This window comes from Liolophura sinensis, chromosome 9 (assembly GCF_032854445.1).
Source record: "Liolophura sinensis isolate JHLJ2023 chromosome 9, CUHK_Ljap_v2, whole genome shotgun sequence".
Lineage (NCBI taxonomy): Eukaryota > Metazoa > Mollusca > Polyplacophora > Chitonida > Chitonidae > Liolophura > Liolophura sinensis.
In genome coordinates, this window is record NC_088303.1 from 10,990,404 (window position 1) to 11,004,779 (window position 14,376).

The window sequence follows — 14,376 nt, forward strand, 5'->3', positions numbered from 1 at the left end:
ACAACTTAGCGAACGAAGGCGAGTAAGCAGCCCTGCCCGAGCCATTATACTGATGCGGGTCAACCAATCCTTGCACTATCCCCTTAATACTGAATAGATGTGTTATCTATTGTATTTCCTTAATCTTTACACAAAACTTAGATTCACTTTTTAACAGAAGTGAGGTTGGCTAAGGTAATATGCTATACAGCGATGTGACAGAGGTGAAAAGTTAAACAGGAAATTGAATTAGGAAGTTTTGTGAAAGTGAGTCCTTACATGCATCCGAATACTGACATGAATCTTGTTGAGTTTTCGCGTTTGAAAATGTAAACCTGCATGCTTTTGGTTTAGGCGAACTTGAAAAAAATCTTCCAGTAATAACATTTGAAGTGATTAAAACTCTCGAATAAAATACACTATCTTAAAGAATCCTGTTCAGAGTGTGTCCATACTATTTTCATAGTTTTGTTCTGAAAGGATATACTTTTTGGATGTGGATGTACCAAACTGCACAGTCATGTGCAAACATGCACAGTCACTAAAATTCGTTTGCTTTAGAAACGATCCATGCATGATTGCATCGTCTACATACTTCAGAATGGATTAAGTAACGTGGACAGGGTAACAGATATCTGGGAAGAAATCAACAAAACAGTAACATTCCCTTTGCCGTCTCAGAAATCTCAAAAGTAATGAGACAACAACAGCGGCCGCAATAAAAGTGATGTTTACTTAATCTGAAGGGATAACAAAACAATCATGTACATTCTTGCGTAATACAACATGGAGAACGTATAGGTTACCAAGTAAGATAAGTCAGTTGGCGAAATGGTCAATGCATAGATACCTTTCGTCTGAACCAGTATATGTACAATTCCCAAAACTAACATCAACAGTTAAAATATCAGTTAAGGTTGTTATAATTATGACATTCCGACATATACATTCCTAGTGCATTTATCCAAATATACATGTAAGTTTCACTACTCTTCACTACATATATATATATATATATATATATATATATATATATATATATATATATATATATATATATATATATAGTATAAATTTTAACAATAATATCGTCACATATCCAACTCAGCACATAGTTATAACAAAAACTGTAAAATACTTCAACATGAGCATATATTTTAACAATGGTATAACCCACACATGAGAAATAAACAAAAAGATAACAGTATATCTAAAACGGTCCAATGGATACCGTAACTTTAAATTTATTTTTTTTAAACCCACGACCACCCGCAGGTTGCTGACAAACCTTCCCACGTACGGCCGGAGAGGAAGCCAGCATGAGCTGGACTTGAACTCACAGCCCGTAACTTTAAATACCTGTACGCCTAACTTTACCATTGCTTGTCACTTGCTCTCCAACACAGCAGCAAGTATTACACAAGTAAACATTATGTAAATTGTCTTCATCTATATATTTATTTCGCGACATTTCAGACGTGACTGCACAAGCTTGGAAAGTGAAGGCATATCCCACTGCTAGTTTTCAAATCCAATGTCGCATTTTAAGGAATATAGGGCTCGTATTTTCTTTTCAGTTTTCAACCTGTAATATAACATCAGTATATAACAGAAGAAATCTGTGTAAAGATGTGTCCATCTAATAAAGCAAATGTTAAAGGGACGTAGGAAATGTGTGTTCCTTATTTTAACGTGTTGCAGCAATACTGCCGTATATAGGCCTACATGTAATGAGCTGTATACATGTGTAGTTACCAGTGATACTGAGGTGTGCGCGACATAGCCCTGCACTTGAGTCTGCACCTGTGTGTTATACATGTTGCTCTCATGATAATTGAACGCTGCGAGACTCAACATGTTGCCCTGTCATAAGATCTTTGTCACATGATCTGGTGAAGTGAATTAACTATAAGCGTCTTGTATAATACACTATAAGCGAGTGCATGTGAACCATATCTGCGTAATTTCTGTATCACGCTGTCTGAGACAATCATATAGGGGGAACTAATGAACCATGTGCGGCTTTAGTTTTTATGAAACTGTCTAAAACTTATGGGTTGTTCTAAGCAAATATCAAATCAGAGATATAAGAAATATATATGTCGATGGCCCACCGTATATATGAAAAGATAGGCTTTCATGTTGAAAAGGTGACCGGTTTGTCACGACGGTAGCGCTAAAGGACGTTTGTGCTAGAAATACCACATCTAACGAAGTGTCATAGCTATCGTATTGTCACTTTGTATCTGTCAGAGGTATAGTCACAAAACCCTTGATTCTTAAAACATTATTGGTAGAAGGATTTTCTTAGCGCTAGCATAATGTTGTAGGTCTATTCTTGTTTACACTGACAAATACAATTTTAAATTTAAAAGATACATGAAATGCTTTGCTTTTATTTCTTTATGTGCAGAATATCACGTGTGATAACGTATAACAGCACAAACAAATTTTTCACCTTTCACCTTGAGGGGCTTCAAAGTACAGTTTTCTTTAGGCCCAAGTGGTCAGTCCGGAAATTAAATAGCTTGCAACCGTGACGTCAACAATAATACATGTTAAAAAAAACTGTCGGGGACAGACCAAACGGGTATGACCGTGTGTGTGGAACCGGCCGAATGGGGGCGGGTGTAGCGGGGGAGGGGGCGGAGAGGACGCCAAGCGAGCCCGAAGAAGTAAGAGAAGTATTTGTGTAAATGTCACCTTGCCCACACTGTAGGGACACGGTTCATCGGGCTCGGGGCACTTCAGGGGTGACCGCCGACTTCCGAGCAAGATCAACAATGACGTAATTTCTGAAAAAAAATCCGGCCGTTGACGGAAAATATACATAATATAAAATAAATAAAATATAAAAATGCCCCTAAAATGATTTTTTTAACAAAAATTTCAGGACACAATTTTCTTCATTTGGCACAGAAACATAATCTTTGCTTCGTAGTTCCTTTTCTTGTATTCTTTAATGTCCAGTATGATTACCAACAAAAAGCTCCAAAGCGCAAATTATAATAATTAATGTTTGTAGCCTCCAAGGTGCATAATCTATTTACGTTTGAATCTCTCGACTCAAGTGTCATATTACGCTATGGAAGAGCGATAGACTTCGAAGATTGAAAAAACTTTCTCATGGCCAAACAGAAACTAACTTGGAAGAGAAAATGATTGGGTTTTGCCGGCAATACATTGAATGTTATACTTGGGAAGATCAGTTGTGAATTTTGGTCTAGAAAAATGTTTAAATGTCTAAATGGATTTGACCGACTTAACATATAGAAGGCATAGAAACTGTACATCACTGAAGATGATAAACTGAATGATAATCGTACATCACCGATAATGACAAACAACTTCCGATGATAACTGAACATTGCCGAGGATGACAGGCAACTTCCGATGACAACCGTACATCACTGATGTTGACAACCAAATTTCGATGATAACCGAACATCATCGAGGATGACAAACAACTTCCAATAATAACCGAACATCATCGAGGATGACAAACAACTTCCGATCATAACCATACATCCCCGAGGATAACCGAGAACTATAATGAAGTTTTGCCGCTAGCTTCCGTTTTGTCGCCGCTCTGCGTTAGGCTCTTCTGCGGTATGCAGATCAGTCATTTCTGTGATACCTTCCGAACTTCCCCTTTCGTGAACTTTTCTGTTATAGAAACACCGTATCCAAATAAACACCATAACGAAAAAGGTTCCAACGCCAAGCAGAGCTGATATCAAGGGCAATATCACCATAATGGAGCCTCGGCGATCTGCCTCCTCGTCTAGGACTGCAACGGAACAGAAGAACAGCATTTTATATTCCACAGTTGTAACTGATTCTACATCTTCAGTAGAATTTGAATTCATATACTTGTCTCAGGAAAGCCTTCCACAATGTTCTAAATTTATTCACACCATATTGGGAGGCCTGGGATCAAACCCGAGTGGGGTCATACCAAAGTACTTGTAGCTGCACCTCACTTGGCGCTCTGTACTCAGAGGCTAGAATAAGGAAACAGTGGGCCCGGTGTCTTGGTGTATAATGTGACTTGGTGTTTTCGCCATAATACTTCAGTGGCGGCACCTCTTTGGCGGCATGGACTCGCCCTGTCACAAGTAGACACAATCTATGTACATATGCACACCACTGACTCCTCGTCGTCATATGGCTGAAAAACTGAACGACGTACGACGCAAAAACCCTAAGCATACATACATACATAAACACAGTACGCCTAATTTACAGCTTTTTGATTGATAAAATGTGTCTCATTTTTTGACAGAAATATTCCGCTTACCTGATTCATCACATTCCTCTTCCGGGAGAACAGCACGTGCGGCCGAACATTTTAATTTCTGAAAGGTATATAATGGACAATAACTATCAGGAAACACTAATTCGCATATGTTTACTCCACTGCACGTGTCTATGCCGGCCTACACCGGCTTCAATTTTCGTCACGTTGTTTTAATATCACAAGTTTCATTTGACACATATAACATATTTACAGAAATTAGTGACAGCTGAACAGAAGACGGTGTCCCTGAATATATCGTTTATGAGTTAAGTAACTGGTATTACAGGCAACCGGTTCTAGGCGAAGGGAGATAACCATGGTAGTTTTCCGCATCACTCAAGTCGTAACCTGATATAACGGAGAACTCGAAACACTACTCACTGCCAGTTTCTGCACTTTAACAATACAGTAGTTTCTCTCCCGCGACATTTCACGTGTTGTTATCAACTCTTAAATCAGTTAACTAATGAAATAAGTTTACTCAGTTATGTACATGGAATATTACTAGACTTCAGCTGGGATCGAAAACTTTCACAATAATTAACAGTTCGACCTGGTAATGAAGGAACGGACAATTTGTCTAAACGAACCCTGTGTCTGCGGGATGTCACTTCCAATGCCCTAGGCCCTAAATGAAGTCAACCATTTAAACTTTAGACAACTGAGTGGGGTGTCAAACTTCATAATACGTTTCATTTTTCTTTTTCTAGCAGAAAATGAGAAATCTTGTGTTTTCCGACTTCTGCCAGGATATCTCCCAGTAAACAGTTACTTAAAAGGGTTCAAGGTAAGAGATTCAGATCTGTGTAATGTTTGTCAGGCTGAGGAGGCCATCCATCATGTTTTACTCGTGTGTCCGCGATACACTGCTCAAAGACAAATATTCCCTTCTGACCTGGAAGACGTTGGAATCGTTAACCCTATTGTGAGGACCGTGCTGTCTTCCGAAAAATGCAAGTTCAGTTTTTAAAACTATGGGGATTTATTTATACCGTATTCACAGATTTTAACATGCAGCAATAGTTCTCAGTGAATTGACCAATGTTGATAACAGAACAGCCTGAAACATCTCTTATTGCCTTGGCGCAAATCATTCCATAGAATGGAGTAGCATTTTATACTAATTTATGTGTGTATGTATATACAATTGGGCTTGACTGCTTGGCTTTCTTCTATGATACATCACACTTGACTACTCATAACATATGATACATTCTAACAAATACGTATGTCTAAGCTATATAACTGATGAATGTACATGGACCTACCTTGGGGGTAGTGGTTGGTGTAGTGGTCGGTAAATCCCGTCGGGGACACAACGATGAGGTGTTGATAGCCTAAGGGTGGAGAATAAACATGCACGCTTAAAATTCTTTTAGGAGAGAAAACTCTGAAAAACTTATCTGATCCAAACGCCACCAGATTAGCCGCTTAAAAAATCTGATCAATGTACTCAACGTGTTTTTTAGGTAGTGTAATTCACAACATCCTTGCACTCAGGCCTCAGAGGATGAATTGAATTTCTTCACAGCTACTTTGCTTACTGATTATGCTAAACTGTTCTGTGGATCAACTAGATAAAATATCGCCTTGAACTGAGGAATTTAGCTCTCCCGATAATACTAAATTAGTGAGTCATTAATCAATTCGACATGGGTGCTGGGGAGATTAAAGACAAAGCAGCTAATGAATGGTCTATATAAACAAACGTAACAACAAAGCCACAATAATAAAGAAGTAAATCGGGCTTCCGAGCCCTTCAGGTCGGCTATTTACAGCTCTACACTTGTATATCTATGCACGGGTTGAACGGGTTTGTTCACCTCCCAACATTAGAGAGTTATCTCCCACTAACCATGACCCACGGACAAAATGGCCGGTCTCGTGACATATATGACATGCGCAATGCGCTTATTATGGCCTCAATTTTTACTTTATACGCGAAATGTTTCGACATAAGAACAGGTGATAACAGCCTCTTACATGTGTGCAAGAACGTATAGTCGTAAATTTGGTACAGTTTTCCTGTTGTGCAAGTCTTCTCTCGTGACTCATAGACATCTTGTCATTGGCTCCCAGACGTCAGAGATAACACATGTATTAGATACCCTAAGATAACAAGGCATATGTTAATCTTTGTTGCACAATTGCCTGTTTTAGCACACTGTGCGTAAAAATACTTAGGTAGGACTAGGCTTCATTACTTCATGTGTTAGCGTAAAGATTGTAGTTTCCGTGCACAGTCAGACAGACATAGGACTACATGTGTGGTATCGCTCAAGGCTCGAACTTTTAAGGGAAAACAAACACATATTCAAGTACGAATGAGTAGAAACACCAAAGAATTATTCTGAAAATACCTTTAATTATTTTCTATATTTTGCTTTCACTGAATTAAATGCCGATGCAGTGAGTAAGGTAGGCTTTGTAGACCATATTGTTATAGGTTGCCATTGACATCACAAATCTTTTTCTACATCTTTATGTTCAGGTATTCTTCACAATAAAATGCTTGTGAACTTCACTCATGTAATGTGGGGCTGTGGACAAAAAGGCAAATATAGCAATAAAATACCTGTTTAGGGCTGGAGAAAAGTCGATGCGGTATCACTGGCCACATATACATGATCAATATGTTCACAAAGGCCCACCTTACAATGTAAACATTTGGCGGCATTTAACTCTATTAAGAAATGAGTTAAATGAATTATTGGTCTTTCTACGGATGCTATCGTCGTTTCTATGTTTTCTTTCCCTTGAAAGTATGACAGGCATGAAGCAATACCGATCAACAGTGGCTTACAGGTACGGTATTCTGCCTTTAGCATTTAGGCCTACTTCCAACAATTTCTGCGTCAATACACGGCGAAGACTAATTCTTTTAGAAAAGTACTGGCAGAGATCCTTGGAGTTAAGAGTTAATACAAGTAGGATTCACTTTGTCTGTAAATTGTTTGGTTATAAGGCTGTCTTCTGCCGGGGCCGCTGAGGCGCATACACTTCAGTTTTGTTGCTACATTTATTAAAGCGAGAGGGCCTCCTTGGCTGAGGTAGTTAGAGTGCGGCGCAATGAGCCAGGAGCCTCTAACCAATGCGATCGACGTGAATTCAAATCCAACTCATGGTGGTTTCCTCTCCGGTCGCACGTGGGAAGGTCTGACTGCAACTTGCGGATGATCGTGGGTTCCTCAGGGCTCTGCCCGGTTTCCTCCCACGGTGCCGGCCGTCGTCGTATCAGTGAAATGATCTTGAATTTGGCGTCAAGTAATCGTGAGTTTGGCGTGAAAACAATCTTGAGTTTGGCGTAAAACAACAATGAAATAAATGATGTAATAAATCAAAGCGAAACTATTCGTTCGGGTCTGTCTGCCTGCTACACTTTGGTTTCCGTGAAATATCTCTTCCTAATATATTCCGATTTTAATGAAAGTTTGGTTGCGTGTTCAGTGTCTGTAGAACCTCGGATCAAACTTGAAAACACTCGATCCGTGCTTAATTGTAGTTTATTCAGCAATTTGCTTTTGCTCGGTGATGAATTCCGGGTTTCAAATATTGTTCGATTATGGTTAAATTCTGTGCTTGTTTGTAAAAACCCAGATTAAGTTTAAGGTTTGTTTATTTTAACGACATCCTTTCGTATGATTGGTCATTAATTAGATATCAAACCGTAGGTCGTGTTAGAAGAAAAACATGTCCTACCGTGTAGGAACAATTGTTCGCTGTCCAGTTCTTCATATCTTCCATGGGGTCCGCTACCAGCGCGCATGCGTTAATGTGGTCGCACCACCTGCAATCTCTGCCTGGAAGCAGACAATCCCCGCAGTCCTGAGCTGGTCTGCACACTGTCAAGTATAAAAACGAGAAAATCTATAAATGTCAAGACATTCAGAATTGCGTTAAAAACGGAAATCCTCCGATGTAGCGCACGTCGTCTGAAGTGCTAGCATTTTTATTTCAAAACCCAACCTCTGTTAGTTTTGCTTCGACATACCAGTAATAGTGTATGCTCCAAAATCAGAATACATTCATATTAAAAGTATAAAGTTTCTTGCTGGGTATATTCGTGGATGCTCCGCGTATACTCTTTAACAACCGGCCACGCCTTCGGTTTTTCTCGCGTAGGTCTCCATATGGAGTAACGCTGGAAGTAAGGAAGTTCCGAGTATTGCCGAGAGGTTATACGGAAATTTCAAACGTGGCGCATGAATGAGAGATGAGGCTCGTGGGTCATGCACAAGGATAAGTTTTGGTCCAGCGCGCTTGCACGGCGAGGCACATCACTACACTGACATACAGCGGGCACAGAAATGGACATGGGTTAGGGACAACCACAACACAAACATAGCCCCATTGAGCTACTTGCAGATGTAACAGCTTGCAGATATGGCAGCTTGTAGATGCAACAATTTGTACACATAAAAACTTGCAGATATAACAGCTTGCAGATATAACAACTTGGAGATATAACAGCTTGCAGATATAACAACTTGCAGATATAACAACTTGCAGATAAAATATTTATTTATTTATTTATTTGATTGGTGTTTTACGCCGTACTCACTTATACGACGGCGGCCAGCATTATGGTGGGAGGAAGCCGGGCAGAGCCCGGGGGAAACCCACAACCATCCGCAGGTTGCTGGCAGACCTTCCCACGTACGGCCGGAACGATCACATTGGTGAGAGACTCTTGGGTCATTACGCTGCGCTAGCGCGCTAACCGACTGAGCCACGGAGGCCCCCGCAGACAAAATAACTTGCAGATATAACAGCTTGTAGATATAATAACTTGCAGATATACATGTAGCCACTTGCACATGTAACAACCACAATTATCCACTCGTTTGAGAAAATGGCGGGTTTGGGATACAAACTCTATGAGAAAGATATCGCTAACAATCGAAGACAAATATATATGAATTAAATATAGGCCCAGGGCCCACTTTAAATGATGCTTTAACTAGATCAAATCAGATCAAATTTGGGTCCACTGAGTTTTGGGGACAGAGATGTGCACAAAGAGAGTGTCATACTCTGATATATTGAAATTAAATACAAGTCTATGAAAGTGTACAGCTTACTGGTGTCTGAATGCAAGTTAGTGGAGGTACCAATTAGGTTAGCACAGTACAAAAGAAGGTATCAAGGGAAGCCCTGTATTCCGGTATAGAGACATAGTTTGTCCGTGGCAACATCCCGATAATCCTAAATGCGTCGGCATGAGAGATAAAACCAGGGACAAGACTCTCGCTCTGACGTATTCAGTCAGAACGTTTTAAGATGGCAAAATAAAATCTAAATCTGTTCGACGAAAACGAAGTAAAACATACATATATAATGCCAATCGATGCACGCTGAGGCGTAGACCGAACTTTCCTTAATGTATATTCCCAAGTATAACCAGTTAAAATAATTTTTAGAATTTAACCAAATATTTTGAATTCTCTTGGTTAATTTAATACTAATGTTAGTTGGAAAGGTAGTTTTTAGGTGTGAGCATAAATAAGATGGATTGCCAGGATCATGTGCTGAGACGTTGTAGACTGCATGTATATGTATGCATGCATAGGTATATGTTTAGAGTTTTACATCGTACTTCAGACATATAACGACGTGGAATCATTAGGCGTGTGCACATGTACTGTGAATTCTTATGGCAGGGCGAATCCATGCCGCCAAAGTGCTGCCGCCGCTGAAGTATCATGCCGAAGACCCTAGACCCGACACCCCACCCAGTCACATTATACTGACATCGGGCCAAACAGTCCTATTTCCTTGCTCTGATCTCTTAGTGCTGAGCGCCAAGCGAGGTAGCAACAAGTACAATTTTTAGTCTTTGGTATGCTGTAGACTTTATACTCTACGTGAATGTCGTTACAGGAGGACACGAAAAGAGGAATAAAAACGCAAGACAGTCTCATGTCCTGTGCGCAATTAATTACAATAACACATTGCTTTCTGTAGTTATGAAATACTTTGTGAATTAACGAGGGAGATAGTGGTTAGCGTGCTAGCGAAGCACAATCACATAGGAGCCTTCCACCAATGCAGTCGTTGAGAGTTCCAGCTCGTGTTGGCTACCTTTCCAGTTGTATATACGTGTGAATAGCCTTGGGTTCCCCCAGGCTCTGTCCGCTTTCCTCCTACACTAATGCAGGATGCAGTCGTATACATAAAATATTCTTGTGTACGGCGTAAATTTTATTTATTTATTTGATAGGTGTTTAACGCCGTACTCAAGAATATTTCACTTATACGACGTCGGCCAACATAATGGTGGGTGGAAACCGGGCAGAGCCCGGGGAAAACCCACGACCATCCGCAGGTTGCGGAAAGACCTTCCCAATTACGGCCAGAGAGGAAGCCAGCATGAGCTCATAGCGACCGCATTGGTGAGAGACTCCAGGGTCTGGCTCTAGCCTGCTAACTAACTCAGCCACGGAGTTCCTGTGTACGGCGTAAAATACAAAAAATAAGTAAATAAATAAATAAATAAATAAATTTGCGGACATGACCGAATAACAGTGTGGGACGCTGCAACCATTGTGCTCTAAGACTACGTCAATGTTTACGGGCACAAATATGCAGGAACTTCAAACAATTCGCAGATGTCAATAAACTTGGGATCCGGTTATTATCATTTTTATTCACAGCCTCGCATATTTGTCTGTGAGTGCAACCACAGCCGTGTTTCTCATTCGTTGTGTATCTCTGTGGCACAGTCTTAATGGCAGCTGACTTCCATAATTAATGCTACTGGCCTCAAAAACTACAAGCTATATAGAGATAAATCTGTGTATTTATTATTTTAATTGGAAAATGGTTATCCAAATGTCTTCATAGATGCTTAAAATGAGAACAATATGTCTGATAACATGAGCAAGATAAGAGTGGGCTGCACAAATGCCATTTTTCTCACAGGCACAAAAATAAACCTCTATGCAAATATATATCGTGGCGCATAAACAAGGCAACACAGGCACAATCCACAACATACGAGCCTTGGTCAGCTTTGCGCCTCGCCCATATGGTGTTGATACGATTGTATATGAAGTTCGTTGTATGAGCTATATTTGTCAGATGTCAGACCGCCCTATATACAGTATATTTGCACATGACAGACATACGATACTTAATTGTCTCATACGGTGTGTTGTATATTGTTACACCTCTAAGGCTATATCTAATTTGTAGTCACGTAAGAAAAGTTGGATGTTTGGGCGGATTATCATACGGTATATTACGCCAGGTTGAGCCACGCATATGCATTTGATTTAGTTCTTATTACTGTAGAACTCCACTTCAGTATTTTAGGCGGTTACGTGTATGAGGATTTGGTGGGAGTATGTTGTTACGAATGGGTAGTTGGGTAGAGTCGATTCAAAGATAGGTGGGAGCCAGTAGGTAAGTGGAACTAGGTGGATGCATGATTTGGTGTACATAGATACATATTAGTTTACCAGATCAAAGACTCACAGCATGTACATAGGTATGACCGTCCTTGGAAATAACACAGCTATTTACACTATATCCACTGTGAAGTTACTGAGCAGGTTCTACCCTACACGTTGAGAGAAGAGGCCAAGGTGTCACACTTACCCGTATTCCCGAGCACAGCGTCCGCCCCCCATAGCCCACATACCAAGGTGATAAGGACCCAGGTAACCGTGTACTCCTCCATAGCGATTTACATCACCATGTCCGCAGCAGTATCAGGCCATACTGAAAGCCAGTTTCAGCCCGCACTGCGGACAGCGTACACGTAAGGTTACGGCGTATGTTCTAACTTCCTTCTCCACCTGAGACCCACACAGCTTCTCACCCCGTCTCAGGATTCAACGCTCCGCCCGTAGTTGAGTATAACTTCTGGCTCGTCTGTTTGTAACACGGCGATACGTAAAGCTCGTTTTATGAGCGATGTCTGTATGCGTAAGCTGCCGAGGCCGTCCTGGGGCCCCCGGCTGTGCCGTCCAAGTAAGAGAGGTCTGGCCTGGCTGTCACACAGCACGTGCGTGTTAAGCTTCACGCTCGGAGGAGGGTGAGCTATGCCTGCCAGGACTACAAGAAAGGGATGCCCACATTTCCATCAACCACCTCAGATACAGAGACGTTTCATAAAGATACAGCCTTCAGACACCTACACCAATTATGGCTAGTTAACTTGAGACAACTTGAGAGCGAAAATTTCATGGGTAGGCGTTATCGTACGATTGATCGTACGATAAGTCGTGTGTGATCTTGGCTAGTGTTGATGAATTTGAGGATACCGCCACCTATCTGGAAGAGGTCGGAGTGGTCGCAGGTGGTCTAATTTTGTGCTTGCGCAAAAGCTAGCTGCTATCAGCTGCAATCTACATAAACTGCGTATAATCATAAACGATCGGGCTTTGTCGTACGAGCAATACGTATGACACCAATTCACATACAGCCAATTCATGAACAAGCTGTATGTAACCCGTTGTGAGTAAGCTGGACAGGCTGTATGCAATTTGTTGTCGATAAGCTAGTGAGGCTGTATGTAACTTGGTGTCTGTAAGCTGAACGGGTTGTATGAAATTTGGTATGGGTAAACTGGACAGGCTGTTTGTAACTCAGTGTCTGTAAGCTAGTCAGGCTGTATGCAATTTGGTGTCGGTAAGCTGGACAAGCTATATGTAATTTTGGTGTCTGTAAGCTAGACAGGCTGTATCTAACACGGTGTCTATAAGCCGCTCAAGCTGTATGCAGTTTGGTGTCGGTAAGCTTTACAGGCTACCGGGGCCTCCGTGGCTCAGTTGGTTAGCGCGCTAGCACAGCGTAATGACCCAGGGGTCTCTCACCAATGCGGTCGCTGTGAGTTCAAGAACAGCTCATGCTGGCTTCGTCTCCGGTCGTACGTGGGAAGATCTTGCATCAACCTGCGGATGGTTGTGGGTTTCCCCCGGGCTCTGCCCGGTTTCCACCCACCATAATGCTGGCCGCCGTATAAGTGAAATATTATTGAGTCCGGCGTAAAACACCTATCAAATAAATAAATAAATAAACTTTACAGGCTGTCGGTAATATGGTGTCTGGTAAGCTGGACAGGCTGTATCTAATTTGGTGTGTGTAAGCTAGACAAGTTGGTAAGCTAGACTGATTGTATGTAACCCGTTGTCTGAAGGCTGGATAGGCTGTATATAATTTGATGTCGTTAAGCTGGACAGGCTGTATTTAACCCAATGTCTGTGAGCAGGACAGGCTGCATGTAGCCCAGTGTCTGTAAGCTGGACAGGCTGTGTGTAACACAGTGTCTGTAAGCTGGACAGGAGGCATGTGTGTAAGCCGGGCAGGCTGTGCGTAACACAGTTTCTGTAAGCGAGGCAGGTTGTATGTAACCCAATGTCTGTAGGCTGGCTAGGCCGTTTGTAATTTGGTGCGAACAAGCTGAACAGGCTGTATATAAATTGGTGTCAGCAAGCTGGACAGACTGCATATAATTTGGTGTCAGCAAGCTGGACAGACTGATTGCAACCCGGTGTCAGCAAGCTGGACAGGCTGTATATAATTTAGTGTCAAGAAGCTGGACAGACTGCATATAATTTGGTATCAGCATACTGGACAGGCTGTATATAATTTGGTGTCAGGAACAGGCTATACGTGACCTGGTGACGGTAGTTCTTTTAACATAGCCTAACACTTCCCTGTTTGCATCTGAATTAGCATCGTGTACCAGTATACGCTGTGTACAGACTAATTGCTTTACACAGACGTAAACGAGTTGATCGTTCGTTTAGATATCAGGCTCTAGCACAATAATGCAAATGTTGACATTATGACCACAAACAGGATGTTTACGCTGCTAAATGCCACCTGGGCAAGTTCTGGTTGGGTACACATATTCAGCTACAGGCCCACATACAACACATATCAGATCCACTTAGTCATTTACAGTGAAACCCACACAACAGGATCTATACAATATTTTGTGTAACCTGAAAAGCTGTATTTTCTCCTCCTCTTGTGAGGCTTTGATAGTCTAGACTGTTTGTATACTACCCAGGTTAGAATCATGGTTTATTGTTGCATAGAAGGTATACATTCTCTACAGCAGAAAATCAGGTGAGCTTTATTTTGAA

General features: G+C 41.3%; 1 protein-coding gene across 1 annotated transcript; it reads right to left on the reverse strand.

The window, feature by feature from the left end:
• Nucleotides 1-1,055: 1,055 nt before the first annotated feature.
• On the reverse strand, nt 1,056-12,809 carry LOC135475128 (uncharacterized). Its single transcript, XM_064754888.1, has 5 exons — nt 11,879-12,809; nt 7,979-8,121; nt 5,548-5,616; nt 4,280-4,337; nt 1,056-3,769 (listed from the first exon to the last, which is right to left on the reverse strand). Exons 1-5 carry the CDS (start codon nt 11,958-11,960, stop codon nt 3,546-3,548), a joined length of 576 nt encoding a protein of 191 aa, XP_064610958.1. The 5' UTR covers nt 11,961-12,809; the 3' UTR covers nt 1,056-3,545.
• Between the last annotated feature and the right edge of the window lie 1,567 nt (nt 12,810-14,376).

What these genes read in the sequence shown, in the direction of transcription:
- LOC135475128 (XM_064754888.1), bottom strand. Translation starts at nt 11,960, where the DNA reads ATGGAGGAGTACACGGTTACCTGGGTCCTTATCACCTTGGTATGTGGG. An exon ending in CGAACAATTGTTCCTACACG is followed by an intron (nt 5,617 to 7,978) that starts GTAGGACATGTT and finishes CTCCACCCTTAG; the next exon opens with GCTATCAACACCTCATCGTT. An exon ending in AGAGGAATGTGATGAATCAG is followed by an intron (nt 3,770 to 4,279) that starts GTAAGCGGAATA and finishes GTTCCGTTGCAG; the next exon opens with TCCTAGACGAGGAGGCAGAT.